This window comes from Nicrophorus vespilloides, unplaced genomic scaffold, assembly GCF_001412225.1.
Source record: "Nicrophorus vespilloides isolate i.1.1-1 unplaced genomic scaffold, Nicve_v1.0, whole genome shotgun sequence".
NCBI classification, from domain to species: domain Eukaryota; kingdom Metazoa; phylum Arthropoda; class Insecta; order Coleoptera; family Silphidae; genus Nicrophorus; species Nicrophorus vespilloides.
The window spans coordinates 50529-78437 of record NW_017097303.1 but is presented as its reverse complement, the minus strand read 5'-3'; the positions used below and the strand labels follow the sequence as shown (position 1 = coordinate 78437).

The 27909-nt window shown below is 36.1% G+C and overlaps 3 protein-coding genes across 5 annotated transcripts; 1 reads left to right on the top strand and 2 right to left on the bottom strand.

The window, feature by feature from the left end:
• Positions 1-97: 97 nt before the first annotated feature.
• LOC108559684 (protein kibra) lies at positions 98-21089 on the bottom strand. Of its 2 annotated transcripts, XM_017917030.1 has the most exons (9): positions 20395-21089; positions 8385-8494; positions 7786-7880; positions 3770-3878; positions 3556-3715; positions 1984-3492; positions 1732-1918; positions 568-1664; positions 98-496 (listed from the first exon to the last, which is right to left on the bottom strand). In XM_017917030.1, the coding sequence occupies exons 1-9, from the start codon at positions 20520-20522 to the stop codon at positions 268-270; spliced, it is 3624 nt and encodes a 1207-aa protein (XP_017772519.1). In that variant the 5' UTR covers positions 20523-21089; the 3' UTR covers positions 98-267. The 2 variants fall into 2 exon arrangements, with proteins under 2 accessions (XP_017772519.1, XP_017772520.1); XM_017917031.1 differs by lacking the exons at positions 7786-7880; positions 8385-8494; positions 20395-21089 and adding an exon at positions 3998-4403.
• A 642-nt stretch (positions 21090-21731) lies between these two features.
• Positions 21732-24362, top strand: LOC108559685 (protein FAM114A2). The gene is made up of 3 exons (XM_017917032.1): positions 21732-23952; positions 24016-24145; positions 24202-24362. Exons 1-3 carry the CDS (start codon positions 21857-21859, stop codon positions 24274-24276), a joined length of 2301 nt encoding a protein of 766 aa, XP_017772521.1. The 5' UTR covers positions 21732-21856; the 3' UTR covers positions 24277-24362.
• A 78-nt stretch (positions 24363-24440) lies between these two features.
• On the bottom strand, positions 24441-26973 carry LOC108559682 (nucleoporin p58/p45). 2 transcript variants are annotated; one of them, XM_017917027.1, is made up of 7 exons: positions 26816-26973; positions 26679-26758; positions 26324-26623; positions 26120-26263; positions 25528-26070; positions 25157-25477; positions 24441-24654 (listed from the first exon to the last, which is right to left on the bottom strand). In XM_017917027.1, the coding sequence occupies exons 1-7, from the start codon at positions 26836-26838 to the stop codon at positions 24524-24526; spliced, it is 1542 nt and encodes a 513-aa protein (XP_017772516.1). In that variant the 5' UTR covers positions 26839-26973; the 3' UTR covers positions 24441-24523. The 2 variants fall into 2 exon arrangements, with proteins under 2 accessions (XP_017772516.1, XP_017772515.1); XM_017917026.1 differs by having other exon boundaries at positions 26120-26623.
• Positions 26974-27909: the final 936 nt, after the last annotated feature.

Below are 27909 nucleotides of genomic sequence, written 5' to 3'. Positions count from 1 at the left end.
GGCTAAGATTCACATGTTCGCATCATGTTAACAGGAAATTATTATTGTTTTCGTCGAAAGGAACATTTGAGTATTATTATAAAGTGTTTTCTTTTCTTTTCTTTCTTCTCTCTCAATTTCGTTCAATGTCCTTCACTGCAAGATTAAAACAATTACTATCATCAACAAGCTTATCTTTCGTATTTTTTTTGGAATTTCAATTCCTGAATGGATTCGAAATCCGGTGAGAAATATTTTTTTGAAACACCCTGTGTATAATAATGTATATTATACTTCAACCCCAAATTCCCGGTCAACGACATACTCGTATCGAATCTGCTCATCTTTGCTATCGTCCCTCTCGATTCCGTCAGCTTTATCTCGACTCCTTTTATCCTCAGACAGTATGCAACAATCCTCTGCTTTTTCTCCTATACTGCTTGGCTCTAAATGGCACTGCTCCGAAGGCAAGAACGGCACTTTTGAATTTACTCTAGTGAAGAACGCCATTTTTTCCCTACAAAGACACAAACAAATAACACAATTAGTTGATTAGTTCATTAGGAGAAGTGTGAATGGATGACTTACTTGAACGAAATAATATCGGGTTTTCCGTTGCCAGCTTTAGTTTTCCTCAACTTGTAAATCTCTTTGGAAACTTTATGCAACCTCTTCTCAATTTTCTTCTCTTCGGCAGTTTTTGAAAGTCGTTCACTTTCAGCCTGTGCCACCAAATTCAAAAATTGAGGATCCTCGAGGACCCAGGCCGCAGTTTCCGAGTCTCCCTGTTCCCGTGCGCTTTCCAATCGTTGCTTCAATTCGCGCAATCGAATCAAGTCCGAGTTAAGCACATGAAGTCTCGTGTGCTGAGCCTGCAGATCCAATTCAAGATCGATCGAGGTTCGAGCAGTGATCGGCATATTCGGTGATTTATTGGATAACGATGCCATCGAATTCGATTGCCGCCTGAAACGCAATGATCGTCTCTCGACGGCATTCCGTTGGAATGGATTCGTGCCCTTCCTATACAGCGGCATCGCACTATCACTGTCGCTTCTGTTCAGTTTGCAGATGTAGTTCTTCGTGACCTCTGCGCTCGGCGAAAAAGTCTGGGACCTCTTGATTACGCCTCTGTCGTCCATGCTAGATACGCCTAGTTTCATCTGCTTGGCATGCTCTGGATAGAAGGCACATTCCGTGTTTGTCTGTGCATCGGAAAATTCTAGATAGATTTGTTCCAGTGTGTCTTCCGCTTTTTCGTTCGGTCTAAATTCTACAGTGACACCTTCCTCCTCTTCTACTCCTTCCACCACCTCCTCCTCCTCTTCCTCTTCCTCCTCATCACTATTATCACTATATTCTAAACAATTGACTAATTCATCGAAGTTTATGTTAACGGCGGCAGGTTGGAACGCTTCACAATCCTGGTTTCGCGTCAGTGTTGATGTTTGCGACGAAATGATCGTTGAATCGTCCGAACTCTCTTCTTTCAAACCTAACATATGTCGGTATAAGACCATTTCACCTTCAGCCTTATCCTTATATAACGATGAATCAGAATCTTGTTTTGTATGCAATGATTTGTCTTCTGCAGGGTCCGCCATGCATTGGAGACTGAGTATGTTGTACCATTTTTGTGAAATATTTTGTGGATTGAAATCTGCCAAACTCACTTGTGCGCAACCCTAGTTGTATAAATAAATATAGCAATTAATACATGCACACTATATGAAATCATGTATTTCAACTTACCACACACTTCTCTTGGTTGTTCTCGTATTTGCTCCATACATTAATTTGTAACGTCTTCGTGCAAATCTTCTTCAAAGGTACTGATAAATTAAAGATGTCACCAAAAGTAGGTTTCTTTAAGTCTTTGACGGGTTTCGTGCAACACACCGTTGACGGCGTATTTGGAAGTAGCATTGCTTTGATGTACCTGTTGAGTAAAGTAAAAAATTATAATATTTCCAACAACTTATATTGGTTTTCGTATATACTTACACTTCTGAAGGCTCCTGTATCAATAGTGCAGCCAAATTCCGCGCACGCTCGAAACAGACGTGTAAAAGGTTTTCGTTGAAAATATAGCGCAACTTGATCTGTATCTGCGCCGTATCCAAAACATCTTCGGCGCCAAAGAATCCAGACGCCCGTTTCCTGTTGGAAGCTTCGAAAACGCCTGAATCTCCAGCGACGGATTCATCACTTACTGCAGCCGAAACCGATCTAGTGTTGGTACCCGATGAAGAAGTGCGTGAAAGCGTGATCACTTGTAAACCTTCGTCGTTGTCTAATAGAGGAGGCGGTGTTTCGGAAATAGGTGATAACGGCGGGTCCGGATTGTTCTCATACGACAACCTCGTGGGTCTGCCCAAACCCGAGCCTTGCGACATATTATTAACATGATCGAAATCAGTTAATGGCGATAGGTTTGCAATGGGTATCCTCTGTATGAATTCGTTGGACAGTTTCAGTTCTTGCAGTCTTATGTCGATTTCGATTTGTTCGTATGCGGGTGGTGGCTGCGTGCATGGTATGTTCTCGTACATAGGCGAAATTGGTGGAGAGACCGAAGATAATGAACTTCGCGGTGATAATGATGGTTGAGATCTTCCCGTTGACGGTGTGTTTACGGTGCTGTCGGTGCTTCCCTTCAGTAGCCTTTCGACCCGCCTGTGCAGATCAACCATATCGACAGGTTTGTCTACATTTACGGAGCCCATGCATTGCGGACCACCGTAGATGTCCGTGAAACTGAGGCCAGAACTCAATGAACCCTTACTACTCGTCGTGGAAAGGGAACCTAGACTAGAACTGCTGCTCACAGACAACGTGCTGACAGACAGTGTTTTCAATTGGGATTCTAATTGCGTCATAGACCTCAACGCGTCACGCAACTGCTGCAGCAAGAGTTGCTTCTCTTCGTGCAATCGAACCCTATCCGCGATTGCTCTGTTCGACATTTCCATTGCTTTATTCAAATCTTCCTCCAGCCTCTTGCACTCCATTTGTATACCGTTCATCTCCTCTTTCGAACGCGTTCTCGGCGTTATACTTCTCAACTCCCTCAGCAGCTGCTCCTTCTCTTGGAACAGCAGCAACCTGTCTTTGTCGGATTCCTCCTGGCCCGGTTGCACTTTCTCCTCCAAATCCGCCAACTTCTGCTGTATACTTTGTACTTGTTTCCTCGCCTCGTCATATTCTAATCTCATTTTCGCCATTTCAGCAAGTCGAGTACCGACCGAGACCAATTCGCACGACAAATCAGTTTGGGACGCGGTACTCAGTTTCTCTTGAGGCAAGCTAAGCGTCGAAACGTCCGGCGAACTTTCGCACAATTGCAATCTGGTCAGATCGTCTTTGAGCTTAGCCAGAGACTGCATCAGTTCTGCTCGCTCCTTCTCACCCGACGACAAGGATTTCTGTATATTCCTCAATTCTACCATTATCGCTTGCGCCTCTGCTATATTGTAACATGCTCCTTGGTGTGTACTCAGTTTTTGTTCAACACTGGAATAAATAAATCGGTTAATATAAAATCCTTAAGAAATAATTCGTAAATAAATCATATACTTTGATAGTGTATCTACGCCTCGCTGCGTGTAGTTCATCTCTGTTCTGATTTGCTCCAATTCCGATTTCAATCGCGAAACCCTGTTCTTCGCCATCGCCACATCTGACTTTAACAAATCTGGATCATACTTTGTACTTACACTACTCGACGAGGAACACACTGCAGGGAACAAAATTATAGTCTATATAGTTCATTTAGTTTTGGGATACTTACAACTGGTTCTTGATGTAGTGAGTGTGATGAGAGCATTATTTAAATGATCGTATTCATCTTGTGCTAAAATTAACCTTTGTGACTTTATATTATAAATATCTTTTTTGGCCTGTAAAAAAAAGAAAATTTCTGTTAAAATATATTAATTATATTTTTTTAAATGTACATATATTAATTAAGTGGAGCAATTGTAATTTCTTTGATGTTCTTTCGTTGATGTGCACTTACTATTCCGAAAGAGTACTGAGTATTTTGCTGGCCATTGCAGAGATAGATGCGATTTCCATATTGGTGATGTCGCGAAAGGTTGTAATTGTCGCAGGGCGTGCGATAGAGATATTGCGATGCATTACTGTAGGCATCCTGTCGCCTCCCAGTGATAAGGTAGGAGGCTGGGAGTGTTTGGAACGCGGGCGGCTGCACCACCGTCTGCGATAAAGAATGCAATGCAACGGGCAAGGTTTGTACCTGCAGTTGGTCTGCTGGCAGACGCACGTAACACCACATCTTGAGCACCGCGAGGGTCTGAGAGCACTGCGGCCAACCGGCCTTGGTCCGTCCTTCGCACCCCGGTCCGGGCCACTTTAATTTCCGTGTACATTCCACGGGTTTCGTGCCTCAGGCGTGCATTGTATGAATGTATATATATACACACACACACAGACACACACACTTATGTATTTATGTGCGTGTATATATATATATATGTATAAGAAAGGATTCACATAGGTCTACAGCTGCTTCTGCTGACAGTCTGCTGCTGCTGATGATGGACCAACCTTATACAATGGGCTAATGGTTTTCGAGGCCCCAGAGAGGAGAAAAAGAACCGAGAAAAATATAAAGCGAAGGCACAAAGCCCAGGGACTGTGTGTGTGTGTGTGTGTAATGCATACAATCAATTCCGAAACAATGTACACCGAACGATCTCTCGGATGAACCCATTTTCGAGAGCAACAGAGATCCTCGAATACGAAGAGGAAGAGGAGTTCAGGCACTAGCTCGCTCGCTCATTTGTTTTTCAAATAGCTTCATAAATAGCAGAGAGAAACGGTCGGAGGAAGAAGAGACGAACCGGCCTCGGGAAATTACACTGATTAACTTGCATTCTCCTCCGTCAATATTTAAGTTTAAACGCGTAATCTATTCCCCGTAGAAATTACGTTCCCCGAACGCAATTACCTAATGGAAGTCGTTTTCCTGCGCCGCTGCCGTTTCCCAGTTGTTATGATATGGGATTTATTCGTTATTTTGGACATTGCGGTTGCGGTTTTACGTTGTCTTCGGATGATAGACGCATAGTTTTCATGGAATTTGGAGAATTCCAGTAGGAGGCCCAATAACAATAATAGTAATAATAATAATAATGTCGGGGCGTCAGAAATTGCTCATTATATAACGGCAGAGAGCCAGCCAGTCAGATACACTTATACATTGTATAAGGGGAAGAGGCTGTATGATAACCGAGCGAACCTGTTGATTTAGGATTGGAGAAAAACATGCGAGAGCGAGAGGAGAAGAGGTCGGAATGATCGGAGATGATCGTCGAGGACCGGTGGAATGCAGGCATGCAAGCATGTAGCAGCCGTTCAAAAGCGCGCAATCGTGCGGTGTAATACAGGTAGCCGTGACCCCCTCTGACGTCCCAGGAGCCATTTGGTCCCTCGTGTCTCGTCCCTCACCGCACCTCATCTCACCTCACATCCAACGTCCAGCAGACCAGTCAAAGATATATTCAACACCACGTCCAGACACAAAATGTGCGCCTGCGCATATTAAAAAATAATCAACCAGAAAATCCTATATACACTTATGTATGTATGTATGTATATAACACACGCACAGGAGGTGTATACATACATATATATATATATAGAAGGAATGTCAGCTGGCTACGTACAAAACACGAAATTTCCTTTGAAGGTAGCCGAAGAATGCGTAATATAGTAGCCACTACCTTGCTCCATATATAATTAAATATATCAACTTTTCGTTTCTTTCTTTTTTCTTCTTTCCTACACTTTTATTCCATCCTCTCGCTGCTTCTTCGATTCCTCAAGATATATATATATATATTTACAATTACCGTTGCTCGCCGTGTGCACTCCTCGACTTCAACCAAACTCTTCTTCTGTTATGCTGCTGCTGTTGCTGTTGCAAAAGCATATTCATCAATAACAATATATTGAGGAGGAGATAGATGATGCATTCTGCCTCTTACCACGTCCACGAACCGCGAGAGAATACAAGTGGGGAAATGCACGTAATTAATAATCAGATTTTATCACGCGGATTCCATTAACATCTGAATACCCTCTGGAATTCCTGATCGCATTCTAACACTGCGAGGGATACGCTCGCCTGATTTCCTTCTATGCGTTGCTGCTCTCCTCTGATGCTAGTGTAATAATTTTATGCAGTCACGGTTTACGAGCTTTCCTCGTTACGAACCCGCATTTGAAAAAGAAAAGAAAAGCAGAACAGAACACAGAGAACAGCAAGAGACACGAACGAAATGGGGAGAATGCGAGAAACAGACTACGTACTAATATACCTGGAACTGTCTTAATAAACATCATTAATATCATCAGCTCCAATCTGATCCAAACGTACACAACGCATTTTCTTTAATATTTCTACAATGTTTTTGTTTCTTCTTTTTATTGGAATTCGAATTAAGAAATTCACTTTATATATAAATTACATCATATCGCTGGAATTTCTTCTTCTACTTCTCCTTTTTTCTCTCTCTCTCTCTATCTCTTACAGTCTCTCTCTCTCTCTCTCCTCGCATTCTTTCTTTACTGCTCATTTTACATCCCAGCTGTCTCGCTATTCGGTTTAATAATCTCGGATCGATGTATAATCCCGTAATAAAATATAATTTAAAATATGAACCCAAGTTTATTGTGTGGGGCCCTTTCTTAGAGAGGAGAGCACGAATACTCGGAATTATTCACCTACATATATATATATATAACGCACATGCCCCACAGTCTCAATCTTTCATCGGTATGCTCCCACCAGCACCACCACCACCACTCCTCGTCGCCTTTTACTTATTTTCCTCCTATGGTATTTTTATTTTTCGCATCGGACAACCTCGACATTCCTGAATGGCAACTTGATGGCACGAGCCACTTGTGACCCTAGTGACCGCATACAATATCCGTTCGTTCCCGTGTCGCCTGTCAAAATATGAAATCGAACACGCGTGGGCGTTCTCTCTCTTCCAACAATCACACCATCATCATCATCATCCTCCTTTTCTCCTCTCATCCATCCACATCTTCAAATACTTAAGAAACAATAACATTCCACATCTAATCCTCAGGAATTTCTAATCCCTTTTCTTGAGCTGCCTAACATAATTTAGTCGATCTACAATTGTACCTTTTCCTTCAAAATTTACACTAAATATATGTCTGCAAAATATGAAAACTAAATTACAATTAACTAGTCGCACGTTTCACAACCTCCGATAAACACATGTAAATATTTATTTATTTAAATTTCGATTGCGTCCAGAGACAAAAAAAAGAGAGGATTTCAATTTTGAGCGTTGAGAAACGAATTTTTTTTTTGTTGTTATTCTCTCACGAGATACTTTATAAAACTCAACAAGTTGACGAGATTCTTTTCGGATTAATAAACGACGACGATGATTCAAACGAGAATCTGTTATTGGGTAACAATTTGCCTCTCCTCTTCGTCGCGTCTCCCGACGACATTTAAAACAACGTCTCCGGCTTTCTTTAAATCATTCCTTTCTTAAATTATATCATTTAGATGCCAACGAAAGTGTCACAGTAACTGTTATTAAGTAATTAAGTATACTCTCTATCTCTCTTTCTCTTCCTCTCTCTCGATATCACAGATTCATTTGTATTTGCATAATGCGTTAGTTCGACAAAGATAGAAAGAGAATACTCAATCCATGCACTATTCATCATTCCATCCGTGGCGTTACGGGAAAAAATGCATTAGATATCCGGCGATTAAAAATTCAAACATACCTCTAAAACATCTTGAGCAGTTTGCAGGTAATCACGTAGCATAGCTTCTTGTATCGCACGCCATTCCTGCCGTGGATCTTCGAGCTGAGTGCATTCTGTAAAAAAAAATAACAAACAATAAAATAAAATAACATTGTTCTCTCTTTCGTCATTCTCATTTCAAACATATTTTTATTGTTAACTCTCGCGTCTACAATCGCAAGTTATTGAACTTTGCCTTCAACCTTTTTGCAGCTAATTAACTTAATGTCGTCGATTAACATAAACGGGAGTTTCGTGGATTATTTATATTCTCTCATAAATAAATTTAAAAAAAAACAATAATGCAGAAATTCCATTGATAAGATAATGATGATAAGTATTGAATATTGATGATGAACCATAATGCTTTTGTTGGAATATGCTTTCTTTCTAAGAAATAAAACTCTTAGTCAGATTGTTAATAACAGTTTTCTTTAGACAATGGAACATGGAAAAGCGTTATTCAAATGATTGGACACGTTGGAATTCAGTTCGAGAGGGGAGCGAGCGAGCGAGCGAAGCAATCGGGAATTTTATAACAATTATAAGACATGCAGTAGATAGAGTTGTTCACTTACGATTTACATGGTTAATGTAATATGGTCCGATCTGACCGTCGAATGCTTCTTCCCATCCCAGTGGCAATTCATTTCCTATACAATCCGCAAAACTTTGGGGTTTTGTGTACCTGCAAAAATAAAAAAAAAACGAAATTGTTAATCAAAACAGTTCAAATGATACGAAAATTTCGAGTGTTTTTGTTGAATTTGATCTAATTTTATTTAATTGGAAAGTAAATTTATTAAAAGTTGTGTGCGCTTTGGAAATGGACCTTAAAGTAAATGAATATCAAAGAAATAAGAAACCAGAACGTTGGAAACAGCGCAAAACCAATTGGCATTAAAACGTAGCGTGGAATGCATCCGGCTACGATTCATTAACATGCATAACAGTTGGCGTATTAATAAAAGAAGAAAAGAGAGGAAAAAAAAAGCTACGCGAGAGATTGTTTTTTTTTGTTGTTGTTTCTCTCGAATAATATTTGATTTAATTAAACGACGCATTCAATTCTATTCGCATATATATTTTTTTGGAAATGAATCTTCGAGCTAATTACAAGTCGAATGAATCGATCGGATGGGGGAAGCGAGTGGAAGGAAGCGAGGCAAAGAAAATACTATTTTCGAAATCCAAATTAAAGTATTTTTAGAACACCGAGAGACTGAGCCTGCCTGCCTGCCTGCAGTGCTCAAGTAAAAATATGTAAAGAATTCCAATATGGTGTACGTAAACAAACGTGAGAGAATTTCCATCGCTGACATGCAAAATAATTTCGCGGAATAATAAATAATACAACACAAAAAAAAACACACACACACACAGTCTGCGTTCATCTGCTTCTTCTTTTAGTTTTTTTTTTGTTAATACAAGTGGAAATAAATATTTTTCGCATTTTCTTAATTAAATCGTTTTTAGCTGAGTTCGCATAGTTTCACATAGCGAAACGCTGCCGGCGCAGGAATGCGGGTTATGTAATTGCATAATTATATAAAAGAGCACTTATTGGAAAGTTCTGTATCGCCGGGTTCGTTTTTTTTTGCTTCTGCTTTTGTTGTTGTTGTATGTTTGTAATGCTATTTTGGAATGGAATCTATTCTTGTGGACTATGGAGGAATATTAATGGAGTACGCCTAGTACACACACACAATGTTGTTATTGAAGCTGCGCGACCAGGCAACCGATGTGACAATGAAAATTCCTCAACATTAATCATCATAATGCGATGCAGATAAGGGAGGTATGCGGATGATAACAGATGCAATGAGAGCACACCTTTGTTGGATGTTTGTTCGAACGTTTATTTTTTTTCTCTTAATTCCGAGCGATAACTCTGGTATTTGATAAATTTATAGATTTGTACGGTGAACGTAACAGAATAAAATATAATATTAATGGATTAATGGAAGTGTTCTGAGCTTAGGTGGAGACACGAACGCATGATCTTAATTGTATATGATGATGAGTAGTCGTGAAGCAAGAGCGGTATTTATCATTGCATTTGCGCTGTACGTGTACAAGTGAAGCGTATTTATTATTCCATTCATATTTATCAGTTTTTAATATTACATACAATAAATATTTACGAATTCCGAAGTCGTTTTCAAGTGTGTTTACTTTTTACATTCCTTACCATATATGCATATATATATACACACTTAAATGTCAATTTAATATAAGGAAGTACTTGTGGGTTTATCTGAAATACTACATGCACATACGATATGAATATCATATTTTACTCGGGTTCTCTGAATAATTTCCCTTCTCGAATTCCTATCCGTTCGTGCGAGCGAATTCCACGTGCACATTTTTTTTTAATTGACTCGTTTCGTTTTATTTTGCATTTAGAAGATACAGGAATCATTTCGTTCCATCAATTCGTGACAAGATGACATGACGTTTGAAATAATTCACACAAGTTTTTCTTTCTTTTCATCGTCCACGTTTTACAACTAATTGGTATAAATATATTATATTATCTGAGGTAACTATAATTAACGTCGGTAATTGGCAGCATTACGAACAACACGTACATTCCAATTATAATAATTTAGAATTACCATACAGCTCCAAGAAGTGGATTAGAATAAAAAAAAGGATTGTATGGAGACTACTTATAAACGATCATTAACTGTAATTTTCTCTCAGTAATGCACATGACACTATTATATATATATAATAATGGCTTGTCAAAATTGCTTCAGTATTTCACTAATTTCTTAAAAATGATATTATTTCTTCTAAAACAAACATTCTGCTTCCACTTTTCCAACTCGATGATAACGTTCTTTAATTACAACTGGAATACCACGACTTTAAGTATTCAGATCATTATTTTCCTCTACAAATGTTCACTTCTAAATTGCTCCTCATAATAGACACTAAATCTGTAGTGCAAATGAAAATCTAAGATGCTGAAAAATTATAAGATTAATTCGTTTATTCGCTAATTAAAAGTTCGGAAGTAACGAGCCGGAATGATAACGAAATCATAATTAATGTATGGACATTTGTTTTCGTTTCCATCCATATATTTTTTTCTTTTTCTTCATCAATATAAATTAAATTAAGTAACGAAAGTGTTTCACAGTGGGTTGCTTAATCAACGCAAAATATGCAGAGGGGGGGAGTGAGTGTAATAAATTTTCCTTGCTGCCACGATTTGTGCCGGTGTTGGTGGTGAAGAGGAGGAAGGAATATTTCGAAGGGGGGCACCAAAAATAAAAAAAAAAAACAACGTCTGATCTTAATTAGTTGCCAGACTGCCTCTCTCCCCCTCCCACAAAACGAACGTCCAAAACATCCGCTCCACGCTCTTTAATTTTTAATTTATCTGGAATTTCTGGAAACGCTACACATGTACGCGCCATCATCATCATCATATTGTTAATTGAGTTACAAGGAATGAAACGCTGCTTGAATATTTCATAATTCAATTTTAATTACTAATAAGAAATAGTTTACAACAATTGGTTTCAAATTAGAACATTTATTTATGTTTCAATAAAATAAATCTCAATTTTGGTCGATTGCCACTTAAAAAAATAACTATTTATCATTCGAATAATTACAAATATTTCAAGGTTACGTTTCGCACTGTGCAAAAATAAATAAACATAAAGTGATTTCTACTTAAATATTTCGAGAAATTGAGCTAATTATTAATAACTGTATAAAAAAAAATTGAAATTAAATGGAGAAATTGCTCTCATTTTATTAGAAGATTTCATTCAAAATATTTTAATGTTACTATAACCATAATAATGATAATTTGACTTCATCAATTAAAAAAAAAAAGAAACAATTTGTTGCCTTTTATTGAAATGATCGGTTTATGTAATTTGTAATAATTATGGGAATTTAATGGGCTGTGACAACATTTGATCAATTAACAATTGATTTTAGTGTGTCTTGATTTATTTCTTTCTTTCTTAAAGTTTGTGTTTTGAGTAATCTGCAATTAGCAGGTAATTAATTATCGTATTCGATTGGAATTGATTTGAGGAGATCGAATGGAATGCGATGTTTATTAAACTTACAGAGAGAGTCAGTAAACATAAATAATTTAAGTAAAATTAAAAAAAATGTATATAATAATAAAAGATGAGATGTTGCCGAGGGAGGTGTGTGTGTGTATGTGTGTTGTGTGCAGTTCAGTAAACAAGCGATGAAGAATGAAACATAAATATAAAAATTGAATTTAAAATTTGCATAAATTCTGTGCACGAGGACAGTCTAAGTTTTTAGTACGGATAGTAGTGTGGAATGAAGCCTCGTATAGTAACCGGAGAGTGAGACAGATGGGCTCGTAAGAAGGAGACGAAATGAATGGAATGCGGTGACGGTCAGCAGCGGCAGCACGGGCACCATGAGCACAGCATGGCCAGCATAGCATATACTACACACACACACACACATTCACACAGTCTATATAGCATATAGCAGCAGCCAGGCACCAACATTGCTGCTGCTGCTGCTGCCGCTGCCGCCGCTTTTGCTGTTTTATATATCCAACCCCTCCTCCACACGACCTTCCTTCCGGGGTTCCATAAAACACATGCTTTGCGTTCCTAAGAATCTTTCTCAACACACACACACGCACACAAACACACATATATGTATACCAAACATCCACTCGCACACGCATAAAAGAACCGATTCACTACATTTCTTTTTTAGTAACGCTGGAAGACTCCAGCTAAAATAAGAACTAGCATAGCATTAACCACACTCTGCCTCTAATTAAAGTACAACAGACAATAATATTTTTTTTCCACGTTTTGTTTGCACGATCTTTTAATACGAATTTGATCCATCAGTTATCGAATCTATCCAATTTACTGTTCCAAATGGTCTGATTTTTTCAATATACATGCTAAACAATCTAACTGTTTCCCATGAGTATTTCCGAAGATTTATTCAATAATCAATACAATAAAAAGAATACAATGAAAATAAACTTAATCATCTGTTTGTTTACTAACATGTCCAATTACGTATAATAATGTACAGTAGAAACTTGCTTAACGAAAATTTTTGGATTTTAACTCGTGTAGTGAAACACGTTTTCCCATATAAACTAATGTAAATTACGAGAAAAATAAGTATAACTTATATAAGTTTAGATTTTTCATGATTTTGCTTTTCATATCTATGTTTCTTTTAATTCTTTGGTTTTTTATTAGGAGACATGCAAGTGTTATTAAATTGTCACAAATTACATGTATGAACACAAGTTTGGAAATTTTGTGATCACAAACAACACTAAGATGCAACTAGAATGACCATTAACACTAGGAACTGTTTTCCAATTCACACACGATAAAGTGAGTTTATATTTGTTTATATTACTTGTATCAATTCTTTTAATATTTGTTTATATAAAAAAAAGCTCATTATGCGAGGTTCTCGTTAAGATTAGTTATTTATCATTGCTTTATCGATATATTCATTATTATAACTAATAACTTGTAAACTAATCACAAATAACATTAAATGTAAATAAAGATAAACGGCATGAATCCCAATTAATGAACGATTGCATTTTTAATCGAAACGAATGGTATGTAACCTTCATTTAACGCTTATTTACATCTGCACAACATATTAACATGCAAAACTGCATCGACCACACAATGAAACAAATGTAATTCATTCATTGCCAAAATAAATATGCAACGTAAAAAAGGTTTCAGTTGATCAAAATTGTATGAATGAAAAATCATTTCCACAAACATAATAGAAATCAAATATATGTTCTGAAGATTTTAATAATTTTACTGAAGGATATATTTCATTGCATCTATTTATAATTTGTATTTCAAGTAGGCATTACTGAATCACGAAACAGAAATAAACGTATCTATTGGATGGAAATGTTCATTTTGTAAAAGAATATAATATGTATCTTGTTCAGAATTGTAAGAAGTGTAAGATGTTCATGTATGCACGGAGAATTACTGTATTTCAATAATTTGGAATTTCTATTCACACTAAACACCCATACAGTTATTCGGACGGGAATAACACTGCTTGCTACAAAGCATAAATGGTTAGAATAACGACTTCTAGAAGGTGGATTTATTTAGTTACGTACGAATCACATTTAATCATTAAATTCCTGTGTTTTTTGGTTTGTTTGAATTTAACGTAAATGAATGCAAATCGATTGCATATAGCTTCTCTTCTTGATATCGATGTTTCCTTCCTTCCATCTCTCGCATTCTCACACACTCGGATAAATATATTCATATATGCAACATCGATATGCCGAGTTTTTTTTTATCCTTCTTTCTAATTATAGCAGGAATTAAATGAATCGCCAGTCTGAGGGGAATATTTCAGATTCCTTTCTAACGAATCAACTTTATTTAAATGTTAAAAGAAACACTTTGAAATATTCGTTCGATCCAAATCAAATCTCTGACTGACTGACTGACTGACAATATTAATTATAATACGAAAGACATTAATTAATGACATTTCTTATGAAATTATGCACGTATTTTAGAAAACGATTCAGATCATCGTTTCTCTAAATGCAAATTTTGATTATTAAGTTTTGTAAACAACATAAATATATGGATTTTCGTTATATAATAATTTAAGGATTTAGCTAACTTCTAAACTGGTTTATAAGATGAATCATCAGATTATTGAATGATGATCTTCTAGTAGTATGAATGCGTATGAATAAAACGATGTGGATTTTGAAGTTGTTGTCGAATAATTGATCGAAAGTAGGCACAGCGAAGAATTTAAAATGTAAATTACGTGTTGCCCTTATTTGCCAATAGTATTGTTTAATGTAGAAGGCAGTGCGTATTTATTATCCGATTATAACACCTGACATTAGCATACAATGAAATGGATGTGATAAAATAACAATTAGGATAACCCCTAACCTTTGTTCCACATCAGCAGACTCTCGAAGAAGACCTAAACCGAACAGCTAAAGAAGAGAACGAAACGAGAATCAAAATCTAATTTGAAAGAATGCGTGGAATGTGCAGACAATGAAAGTGCGTAAAAGAGAGAAGACAACAAAACGTTTCTTTTTTCTTTAGTGTGTCCTTTCTTTTCTAACTAGATGATATATTAATTATTTAGTTGGCATGTGTGAAGAAAGAACAGTAGTGCAGTGTAATGTCAGGTTATGAGGTAATATTTCATTTCGTGCCGAGTTTGTATTAAACAAAGAGTGGTGTCGGATGACAAACGACCTCGGTCAAGGTCGCACTTTTATATATATACACTTACATACGTATATATATATATTATATAGGTATATACGAGGACGTGCAGTATACAAAACAACGACAAAACTAATGACCTAGAATTGTTGTCCCCCCCCCCTACCGAAATAAAAATGTAATATGAAAAGAAAGAACTTGTGTACTTGATCGATCACAAATGCCTGTGATGTGCGTATTCATATGTATGTACGTGCTCGCACGTATATGAGCAGCAGTATATTTATTATTTTGATGAGAGAGGGTTAAAAATACGTAAGGTTATCACCACTTATCGCGGAATATGCAATTATTGAAATATCAACAAACGCACAACGGGTGTATTTGTGCCTGTCCACAAACGTCATCCCGTTTTTCAAATGACGTTCATCTTATTTATGTTTTGTATGCGTGTGTGTATATTATATGTTTATAAATGTAAATAAGAAACTGGAGCAGAAGCAACAACAACAACAAAATGCCCCGAAACTGATCCTAAAATATATATATATTAATCAGCAATAAATTCCATTGACGTGTTATCAACTTTTTTTTTTTCATTTTATTCTGAAGATACATAATTATAAATGTTGTCGTATTCATAACATCCATGTATGAACACATTTACATCCTTATCACATATACAATTCTCGTTTTTTTTCTTCTCTCTTCTATTTGCGGAGCAACACTCAAAGCTTAGTAAAATTATGCAGTCTGTAACGAGAAATTAGATACATTACAACATTTATTTTTTTTACATATAGATTTGAAGTTTTCTGATTAACATGCACAATTTACTAATTACACAGCATGCATCTACAATTACGTGCATTGTTTTCATTCAAACGAAATAGAAATGTAACACAAGAGTTTTGTGAAATAATTAATAATAATTATTGAAAAACTTTTCGATAATTTCGTTGTTAATTACATCATTATTTAAACTAGATGAAGATGAAGTAGAAAAAGTGTGTTCGATTAAAATTCGAAAAAAATAATAGTAATGATTAAATATTCTAGGCGAAGAGATGTGTCCATGTACGTGCACAGTTGATTTCGCTATATAAGTATTAATTAGCTGGCCGGATTTATATTTATATGACCGGTAAAATTAAAATAGCCGAGTCGTTAGTTTGCATAATTTTAAATGGAAATTAGTTATGTGAGTGCGTTCGTTCGTTCGTATTCTGCTCGTATATGTGAAACAATTTCTTTCTACTTTATTTATCCTGTGTCCTGTGTCGATTAAGAGAGGCAATGATGATAAAAATGGAACCTCCTCACGCAATATACACGAGAGAACAGGTTATAAGAGTAGTAGAGGAATGAACTTACATGCAACTCAAATCGTAATTATTAAGCATTTATATATATATTTACTTTGCCGGTAATTTCTATCTATCCTATCTGTCCGATACTGAAAGAAAATGCACGGAGAGCAGGAAAAAAATCCAACGAATTCATAAATTTCCGCATTATTACGTTCCATCTCTTTCTGCTTCTCTCGCGCTACGGCTAAGTCCGTCCGTCCGTCGTCTGTATAAGCCTCGTTTTTATGTTTCTTATTCCTCTTTTTACTTTCCACTATAAGGAAACCATTGCACACCATCGCCTCTTATACAATATGGTTTGCACTGGTGGCTCTTTAGGAGTTCTCAAACGTTCTTGGAAACGTTGCGCACTTCATATTGGACAAATAAGGATCGCATCGACAACCTGAACTTCAGCTGGTCTTTGCCATAAGTTGGAAATTATAAGACTTTATAGAATCTCTACGATTCTATAATCTAAAGAATAAAAACAACACAAAGCCACGAATCTAATCAATTCACATTCTCTGCTTTACATCATCCAATCTAGGAATTAGTTCATTTTCATATTACGCATACAAAATGATCTAATTAACTGGCTAATTTCAAGCCAATTTTAAGTTAAAATAATCAAATTTTCAATAATCAGCGTTAAAAATTTGTAAATTCAAAGTTTCTCGGAGTTTTCGTAATTTACGTGATGTTCTTAGAATAGACGTCACGAACAGTTTTCATTTATAAGCCTTTTCAGAATTATAATAATAACATCAAGTAATCTTCAATTCAATCAATTAACTTTTATTTATTTATTAACAACAATAAATAGATATATTCTGTACATTAAAAGATATTAATATTAAATGTTAAAAACGTATAAAATATGTAAGAACTGGAGTTTCGTTAGGAGGCGAAGAGGGAGTTTGGTGAATAGCCAATTGTGAATACAAAGGAAGACGTACGGCGTAATACCACGGAAAAAGAAGAAGCATGTCTTTTGAATAGAATTAGAGGCAATATAACGTCAACATTTTTAACATTCCGGACTCGCGCAGGCAAACGACCGGGCTGGATTTTATGACCTTCGTAATTTTTAAATATTTCGTCCCCTTTTTAGATGCACTCAAGAATGTCCCGGCATATCCCAGATGCAACCTTCTTCTCGGAGGTAGAACTTTACGAGCCTCGAACATTTTTTAAATACTGGAAGAATACCCCCATATCATCATCATCATCATCATTTCTACAGATCGAAATATTATCGTATTTATTTATTGTGGATATATGGAAATATTTAGATTATTAAAATTAACAATTTATGTCAAGTGTTTATTGGTGGTTTGTAATGGAAGAGACTGACGTTTCTTTTCCATTCTATTCAGGGGAGAAACAGCGTGTAAAGAGAGAAATGCTATGTGAAAATAAATAATGTTGGCTTTTAAATTTCTGCGTGATTCACTCCTATTCAGTGAGCATATAACATTCCGGAGGAGACTGTGTTAGCGACAAACAACAAAATGAAGTGAAAGTGGTCAATGTGCCGAAGTCACGCAGTCAAACGAACCCGAGAGCTAAGCTACACACACACAATATATATATATAAACCAAACTCGCTTCTTGTGTTTATCTCCGAGATTCATTTTCTTGCATTTATTTATATTCTCGGACGAGCGTGTGCATCTTTAAAACATTAATTATTAACACATTAAACGCTCCCCTCGTGTGAATTAAACCGTACAACTAACAACAGTGAACAAAAAGCAGAAGAAACACACACAAAAAAGTACTAATTGAATTAATGAAATTCCAACTCGGAATACTTTAGGAATTGGAAATTGGAACGAGTGCGCTGAGAAATATATATACACTGCTACGCAACATTGTGTTTGGATATTTATCATGTAGCTACACATATATCGAAATGCTTTCTCTTTACCTGCAAATTGCGAATAAAATGACAACCGACGAATGCACAGTTATTTTTCGCTCGCTCGCTCGCTCGCTTATGCAACGATGGTGGTAGGTAGAAAACCAAACCAGAAATTACAATGAGATGTTTGAACGTTACGCATTCACATATATATTCGTTAATTCCTAGAGTCATAGTTTGAAAAATCCTCCTTAAGAGTTACTCATAGTTTACGATCAATAAGTTTTGTTCTAAATTGCCTAAAAATAGATAAAATTAATTGACTTGTGCTACGCGAGAATTGCCCTGAAGTGAGATAATCTGTTGTATTAAACAGTAATATTACCATCGATTTTGATTAGACTAACAAAACCCTCTAAGTCAAGGTTAACTATTTCAATAGTGCAACGACTGTAGATCAGCTAAATCCAACATTGATTTTGTGATTTAATATTTACTTTCGACACAATCATACTTATTCCAATTATCTAATGCAATTATAAATATTTGTATAACTACAACAGTTATTAACAACAAACACTTCAGTAAAATAAAGACAACAAATCGTTATTTACATTATTCAATTATTCTTTTAAATCATTTAAATATCGAATAAAATAATTGTTACAACTCAAATAAAGTTAATTAAATTTGATTTATTTTCGGTGTTTCCGTAGAGATACACTCACGATTGTAAAATGAGTGGAAAGATAAAATGTCCCGTGTATTTGTATTAAAATTGATGAAATGGAAATTAATCTGATTTATTTCATGTTTTAAATCTTTCGCCGAAGACATTTATTTGTATATTATGCAGATTCCTTTGAAGAAAATGCAGTCGAGAGAGAAAGAGAATATATACATTTCTTTTCCGACTAAAAATATGAAATTCACATTCCATTCCATATCAGCGGAGGCGAGAGAGTTAATAATGAATCAATCCCGGGCATTTCTTCTTTATGTAAATGCACGGGACGGCCTTTTCGAATCTAATGAATAAAGGAAAGAAAAAGCACGTACAATCTGGGGAATGTTATGGATATGAGTAATCATGTGTTAAAATGTTTCTTTTATCCCGGAGGAATGTGGAGGCTCGCACATATGCGCGCTCACACACATATAAAAAAACAGAAACAGAAGCGGGACTATATTTGTGTTTTTTTGTAAATGATTTCTAGAAATAGCCACGTCACAAATAAATTTATGATAAAACTGTAGTGGTTGTCTGAATTCGACGCCACCGACGCCAAGCCGTCTATTAAACAAAACCGCATACGGATTTCAGACGCGCTTTTCAAATACCTCAGCCTCATCATCAAAGAAGTCCTAGGTATGCGATAGGAGCTTTCAGAGATTCAAATGCAATGCAACAAGAGTGCATTTGCTGCGACTGGTTGTGAGGTAATTGGAAGGAAAACAAATAAATACAACAAAAAAAAACTGCAATCGCGTATAATAGAGCAGTTGCGAATTTCCAATTGGAATGTAACACATAAATTGGTTCGTCTGAAGTGGGAAAAATGCTAATGAATCATATTATAATGACCTCAAAATCTTGAGCAATGACCAAAACATATAAACACACACGCAAATAAAAAAAAAACGGTGCACTAGTGGAAAGTGCTGATAGATCCTTACCATATTATTTATGTTTAATTCAAAATTGGTCATCGACATTCTACTAATATAATTTTAATTTTCGTTTTATTCGCTTCGTTTTATACTATGTGTGTTTATATAAAAATGTGTTGTCTTTGGCATATTTTCCTGATGATGGCAGCACGATCACCTGGTAAAAAATGTATTTACTTAAATTTGGTTTTTCGTTAAAAATTTAAATGTCAGTGGATGTGATCTGATTGGAGAGAGAGAGAGAGAGATTTGAAATTTCGAACAATTCAAAAGCTCTGTGCGGCTGCTTCTGGATGGATGGATGGATGAATGTAGTAAGATGGTCCGTGCGATCGTTTTTCCCTGTGCCGTTCAACTTTTCCCGCATCAATTTCATTATGTGCATTGCGTTTGGAAACTGTCCGCAAGTATCTAGGAGAGATTGTCGAGCATTGGAATGCGAGCTTACCTGTCCCGCGGGTCAATCCACGTAGTTTTCTTCGAGTTGTGGTCAATAAAATACACTTTTCCATCATAATCCCTCGCAAAATCCCATCCTTCGGGCAAAGGTATTTCACCATTTCTTTTCCTTGGCATTATTCACTATTTAAACCGAACAAATCCACAGCAACTGGTACACACACTACTAACTACTCGGCCATGTTGAATACCACATTATCTTGAGCGGTTACAGGGCGTGACGTCACGTGGCTTCGACCAATCACAGCGGGCAGCCTCGGGAAAGGAATGCGACTATAGTACTAACATATACAATGCTAAACAGAGGTGCGCTCGGTCCTTTTATACTTATCAACGACACTTGCACACTTCCATCTGTACATGGAGGACCAAAAATTGAATGCGATTATTGCAAACAGATCGAGCAAGAGCGAGATGTATGCGCGTCAATCCTCACATCTTCTCTGTACGTAGAAATCCGAAAAGAAAATGTTCGGCTCCGGAGTAGGAGATCAACAGCAGCAGCAACAGCAGCAGCGTTTATTCAAATTCGAGAATACCATCAAGTTCGTGCCGACTCTGTCAATGGTCTGCGGGCAGTAGCAGGCAGCAGCAGCAGCAGCAACAGCAGCACGATTTCCCCATTCGCTGCAAAAATATCGCCGATCGGTGGACAATACGCGTGGCGATACTAAGTTATGCGAATGGAATGCGCCAGGGTCTATCCATCCCACATTCCATCAAGTTTAATAGCGCCTTCCTAGTTCGCATATTTTGCGCAAGGTGGAGACAATTATTGATATTTGGTCTAGATAAAAAAAAAATCAAAATAAATTTAAATCGGCCGACGCTTTGCGCCATCTATCACATTCACCTGAGAACCGAACGCACGGACGATCCGAAATCTTTCTTTCCAAGCTCTTCCTTATCTTTTAATGTTCTACAATAATCAGGTGTTATTTCCTGTCTTCATACCTAGAAGCAGTCATATCATTAAAACTAATTTATCTTATTAAAACCTCTCATTCCACTTAATTAAGCACCCATTAATGAATAGTAGCTTCGGAATGTATACGAACAGCAATCCCTTCAGTGATATTAATTACCGTTTAATTAGATCATCTTCATCTTAACTTTAGCTACACATCCACTGGTATTTTTAATACATACAAAGTACTATAAACATACCGCTTACTTTATATTAATTACCACTTAAGCACTCTTATAATACTTATTAATATAATTAATAGAAATGTAAAAGCTCTGGTTTAGTTTAAATCATAGATGGATGGATCTTTGAAAATATGATTGTAGGCAACCAAATTAACTATAATTCCACATCACACATCAGTTCAAGTGAGGTTGGAAATTGAAAGGTGACGTTTGCTAGAAACGTCAGTGATTGTCAAAATAATCTGAGAGTCTAAGAGTTGAATATTTAAAATATACTTCATTTGTGTTAAGTCTTCAGCATGGAAACTTCGGATAGTGAAGATTATTTCGAGAGTGCGGATGAGGACTTCCTCTCCGAAGAAGAACTTGATAAGAATGTTAAACCAGCTGTGCCATTACCAAGAGATCTTTCAATTCCTGAAAAGAGTGAAAATAAATCTACAAAAGTGGCCTTAAATGAATATGTACAAGATACAGGTATAGATAAAGTAGAAAAGAATGATAATAAAAATGATACAAGTCAGGCGCTAAGGGCAGGTTTTGCAAAAGCGCCTAAAAAAGTGGACTGTTGGTTTCCAGATGTAAATGAAAATAAATTGGACAATCAACCAAAGCAGATTAGTGGGGATGTAATAAATAAACCAACATGTGAGATGACAAGGAACGAAGAAACAGAAAAAATAGCATTATCTGCAAATAGAATAGACAATGTTGTTAAGGATTCAGATAATGCAACTGTAAATAAAGGATTGGAATTAAATATTGAGGAAGAAAACGTTATTGAAGATGATGGTTGGGATAACTGGAATGAAGAAGTTGTTGAACAAGTGACAGAAACTGTTGATGTAGAAAATAAAGAATCCAGTGATGATAAGCCAGTAACAAAGAGTTTAGAAGAAAATTTAAAGTCAGAGGAAGAGAATGAGGTTGAAGATGATTGGAATAATTGGAAAGAAGAGGATACTAAGCCTATGGAGAAGAATGAATTACAAAAAGAGTGTGAAATAAAAACCAAGAGTAAAAAACAGGAAGAAACTAAACCAAATGTTGAATGCAACATTGAAGATACTGATGATTTATGGGGAGATGATGAAGATTGGGGTGCTGTTGGTAAGGAACAAGCAAAGGAAATTATTAAAAAGGAAGTAAATGCTGGAGTTTCTAAGATTAATGTAGTAAGTAAGGAGACTGAAGAAGATGATTTATGGGGTGATGATGAAGATTGGGGAGTAGATATCAAGCCAAAACAAGAAGTAGTTTCTCAAATTAATGTTAATGATGATTTGTGGGGTGAAGAAGATAATTGGGGTGTGGAAGAAGATGATGATAATGTTTCTGCTAAAAAAGTAGATGTAGAAGAGAATATGTGGAATGAGATTTCAAATGAAAGTAAAAAAGGATCATTATCTGATATCACGAAACCGTTGGATAATATTGTTAGAAATCAAAACTTGGGTGACAACAGTTGGGGTGGTTGGGGCAATTGGGGTAAATCTGTGCTTTCCACTGCCGCGAATTTGACAAATCAAGTATCACAGGGTCTCACAACAGTAATAGGAATACCGGATCCAGAGGAACTTGCCAAACAGCATAAAGCGGAAAAACAGATTTTCGAGTCTGCTGGTGCAGATGTGGAAGAGGTTGATGACCACAGTTTCGGATTAAGTAATTTCGTATCGATATCTAAGATAACAAAGTTGGTTGAAAACACTGGGACCAAAGTAATATCCGGTGGATTAGATACTTTAGAGACAATTGGCAAAAAGACTATGCAGGTGCTTCAAGAAAATGATCCAGGATTGAAAAAGAAAAGAGCCTTTTTAAAGATAGACCAAGACAGACCTGTGTTATCACAGATTCTAAGGGAAGCCAAAGAAAAGGCGGCAGAGGACAATAAAGTTTTAGAGAAACCTAAGCAGGTCAACTATGAAATGATTTTTGATGATTATCAAGGGTTGGTTCATCTCGAGGCTCTGGAGATGCTCTCAAGGCAATGTGATATTAAGGTACAATCAGTGATCAGTAAAACTGCCGATGCGATGGAACTGCAGGAGACGATGGATCAAATTAAAGCGTTGTGCGATCTGCAGGAGCTCGACGATGATGACGATAGTTGCGACGATATTACCGAACTAAAGTCTCGAATCGATGCGGCTCTAGAAGAACTAAATGTGCCTGTTAACTATAAAAATCTTTTTAAAACTCTAGAAGAAAATGACATGTGGATAAGTGCAATTAATTACGAGGAAATTAATGAACATCACGTACATCATAAAGCCATCGAAACGCTAGCAACAATAACAGCATTAATTGTCGAACAATTCCATAAAATTGGTGAACTGGTATTAGTGAAGAGTCATAGGAGCACTGCGGACGAAGCGGACAGTCTAGTCCAGTGAGCTTAATAATTCCTAAATTTGTGTTTTTTTTATTAATTATTAATATCTCGTGATTGCAGGTTGACAACAACATTATCAGGAATAATTGGAACAACTTCATCGAAATACTCTGAAATTTTAAATAATCTTGCAAAAGAATCTTCCGGAAAGATCTCAGTAAATGAATTAATTACAAATGTATTTTTTGAGGTAAGTTAATATATAACAATAATAGCAATGTAATATAAATTTATCTATTTTTTCAGGCAGCAAACAGTAGTAGGTACATAGAGGATGCTTTCCAATTGTTAATTCCTGTTATTCAAGTTGGTGCGATATGAATGGAATCAAACATTTATTATTTATTCATTTTTAACACGTCTTAAGTAGTAACTTTATACTGTAATTTATGTTTAAACAAAGCTTAGCCAAGATCTATAAAATATCTATTATAATGATTAAAATAATAAATAATTTTAAATTTGTAAACAAACTTTTTAAATTTTATAATAACAAGTGATCGTTCATTACTATCAAATCACTTTTCTGTTCAGTTGAATCATGTTAATGTTGGGTTGGTGTGTGTGATCATTGTTTCCCTCTTTTACTGCCAGTCGGAGGTTTTTGCAGTTGGAAAGTGTTCGTTGGGGCGCTGCTATTGAAACTTTGACCAAATGTATTTGTATTTCCAAACATAGGTTTTTCTGTTGTATTAAAACCTAGAATAGATTGGTTTCCAATATAATAAATACAGTGTAAAATCAGTGCACATTACTAGATTTTGTTAAGTTGTTAATAGGGTAGGGGAGTGTGTGTTATGTGATATTGAAATAGTAACAAACAGAACAATACTGGAAAGGAGATTCTATCTAATACAAATAAAAAAGTATCCACATGTAGTGATTTTGGAAATTTCGATTCATTATTTATTTTTGATAAAAAATATAAAAGTTTGTCATAACTTTATTATTTAACATTCAAATGTGTAAAGATTCATTCACAAACGACAAGGTATGCAAAACTACGCCTATTCAATACAACACATTTATGAAATATTCGCTCTCAAAGTGAAATTTAAAAAACAAACTTAATTTGGCTGTGTGTATTGAATAAAAACAACACGAGACAAGTATTAGTCGATACAGGGTATTAATTAGGCTAATAATAATAAGAGTAACTGCAGAACTACTACACATTATTTCCCTAATGAAAATATCTTACCGCCAAATGAATTCGTCGGTTGGAAAGTTGGAGCTTGATTTTGAACTGCCGCTTGTATAACGCTTGGATGCGATACGGAATTGAACGGCGTAGGTCCAGTTCCCATCTGGGGCGGCTGGAAATGTATCGTGTTCAACGCGATATTCAGGGCGTCGGTTTCCTTCGTCTTTTTATCAAACACGTTTGTTGAATCGTTCAGCATGTGCTTTCTGAAATTAAGGTACTGCTCCTTTTGACTTTCCACTTGACTGTGAACCGATTGCAGTCGTCCCGCTAAAGCCACGAACGCTTCATGGATTCTTCTCATACCCAAAGCCAAATCTACAAAATTATAATAAATTATCACTTGCAAACGCAAACATTCGTCATACCTTGAGAGCTAAGCGGTGATGATTTCCCAATATTCTTGACATACTTATCAGTATTTTCAATTTGCAGTTTCATATTCTGCAATTCCCTTTCAAAGTTATCCACCAATTCCACGAAAAATAGGTACGGAGCGGTGTTTTCGTATTGCAATCCCATTGGTGTATCGTAGGTCCTCTGAGCCATCTCGACGTGTTGCAAACCTTTGGCCGTATCATATTTCAACTTCTCTGCGACATTCTTATTCATTTGTAATTGTTTCTCCACTTCGTTCAATAAATTATTGACTTGATCTATATCAGATTCCACTCGTCGGAATTCTTTGATTGAATACCGTGCTACGTCTGAGCTGTATATCTTCTGCTGCTTCACAAAATTTTTAAAATTTTCCACTGTTTGTTGTATTTCATTTGGCAGATGCTGCTCTTTTGGCGCTTGTTCTGTAGTCTTAGTTGCAGTACCTGTGGATGGTGTGGATGAGGCTATCCCGCCTAAACCCACAGGAGCTGCAGAACTTGCTGGTGCAGCAGTAGGAGTATTTCCAAAAGCTTCAACATAATAATTAACATTTATCAACTATCAACAAAATATACTTACAAAGTGTATTTGCGCCAAGGCCAAAAGAAAGCCCTCCACTGGGTGCAGAAGTAGCTGCAGCACCAAAATTTAATGGTGTTGTTGTAGCAGCAGAAGAACCAAAACTCAAACCTAATGTTGGTGCAGAAGTGGCTGCAGTTCCACCTAATGAAAACCCAGTGCTTGTACTAGGTGTACCAAAATTTAGACTAGTACTTGTGGTACCAAAATTCAAACTGGTATTAGCAGCAGTGGTAGTCGCTGCTCCGAAACTCAATCCTGTGTTAGCTGGAGCTCCAAAGCTTAAACCAGTCGATGCTGCTGCTGGTGTTGCTCCAAAACCCAATGCAGGTTTTGATGCAGGAGGTGCACCAAATAATCCCGTATTTGGTGTGCTTCCAAAGGAGAGTCCAGTGTTTGCTGGAGCAGCTGCAGCTGGTGCATTCATTGTAGGTGTAGCACCAAAAGTCAAGCCAGTATTTGTACCGGCTGTATTAAATAATCCAGCATTTGGTGCACCGAAACCTACGAAATAAATTGATTTTAACAACTACGATATAATTTTAATTTATCCCTTTACCTGTTGCTGGTTGTTGAGCCGGTTGCGATACTCCGAATGTGTTTGTTTGAGGAGTTACACCGAATCCAGTAGCTGCAGGTCTACAGAAATTTACAAATATTAATCTTGATTTGGACAATAATAACATTAATTCTTACTTGGAGCCAAAGGAGAACGACATTCTGTACAAATTAGTTAACGAATATTGTTTAAATTAAGTAAATTAACTTTATATTGTTCTTCGGTGTTATGACAAAAAATTTACGAGGTTATGTTTTCGTTAATTCTCACGAAACTCGTATTTTCAACTTGTAGAATCTGGAGCAGGGATACCAAAGCACCAATTCAAATTGAAACAGGCAACTTTGTATGCACCAACTGCAGAGACATCTGTACAAATATTTAATATTACTAAATAATTAATATAATCGGTCGATAGCCGAATTATTTACTTATATTGAACATCATGAAATAATAATGATATATAAATAGAAAATTATAAATAATTAAACTCGCAGGTTTTTCGTTATGAGTAAATTAAAATTTTGTAATATATTTAGTTTAAATTACAACATAAATATTAAATGATTCTTTCCTTCCTCATACTTCTAGAACCTCTATCATAGATATAAGTTTACTTATTGCAATATTACTTATTACATTTTTTTTCTTCAGTTTTGTAAGTTATCCGATACACGTCGATTTTGGTCTGCAGCAAATTTCTAATTTATTTTATCTTCTTGATTGTGGGGGATGTGCGCGCTCGTGCATAGTACGTGTATCACGATTTAACGTAGGGTCTGAGGGCCTACGTGGTCACATTTCCACTTTACATGGGGCGATTTTCTAATGCTGCAGCCGGCACCAATGTTTCATTACAATCGCATATTTTTTCAATAATATTTAGAACATCTTCAATACTTTCTTAATAATTAGTTCACAGTTTTATAATTATTTTAAATCGGTTATTTTAGTAGTAAATTTTTTATTTATAATAATATAGTAATGTTTCATATTGTTAAATTTGAGTTTAAACCATTTGATGGAAAAATATAGATGATTATGTATATGCTATGTAAATATATACAATATTTGTTCATTTAAGTGAGGGCTGTCTGCAGCAATATTTCACGCTATAAGATGTAGTTCATACGTATTAATATGATTAACTGTAATACAAGATGCGTATTTGTATTAGATGTATCTTACCTTATGATTTCGACAAGACATATTCGTTGAAAAGAGGAAGGTG

Coding starts and splice junctions, on each gene's coding strand:
- LOC108559684 (XM_017917030.1), bottom strand. CDS start 20,522: ATGCCAAGGAAAAGAAATGGTGAAATACCTTTGCCCGAAGGATGGGAT. Junction 3,879..7,785: donor CTGCTCAAGATGTTTTAGAG/GTATGTTTGAAT, acceptor TTTTTTTTACAG/GCCAAAAAAGATATTTATAA. Junction 1,919..1,983: donor ATACAGGAGCCTTCAGAAGT/GTAAGTATATAC, acceptor TTTACTCAACAG/GTACATCAAAGCAATGCTAC.
- LOC108559685 (XM_017917032.1), top strand. CDS start 21,857: ATGGAAACTTCGGATAGTGAAGATTATTTCGAGAGTGCGGATGAGGAC. Junction 23,953..24,015: donor GAAGCGGACAGTCTAGTCCA/GTGAGCTTAATA, acceptor TCGTGATTGCAG/GTTGACAACAACATTATCAG. Junction 24,146..24,201: donor TTACAAATGTATTTTTTGAG/GTAAGTTAATAT, acceptor CTATTTTTTCAG/GCAGCAAACAGTAGTAGGTA.
- LOC108559682 (XM_017917026.1), bottom strand. CDS start 26,838: ATGTCGTTCTCCTTTGGCTCCAA. Junction 26,071..26,119: donor CCTTGGCGCAAATACACTTT/GTAAGTATATTT, acceptor ATTATGTTGAAG/CTTTTGGAAATACTCCTACT. Junction 25,478..25,527: donor ATCACCGCTTAGCTCTCAAG/GTATGACGAATG, acceptor ATAATTTTGTAG/ATTTGGCTTTGGGTATGAGA.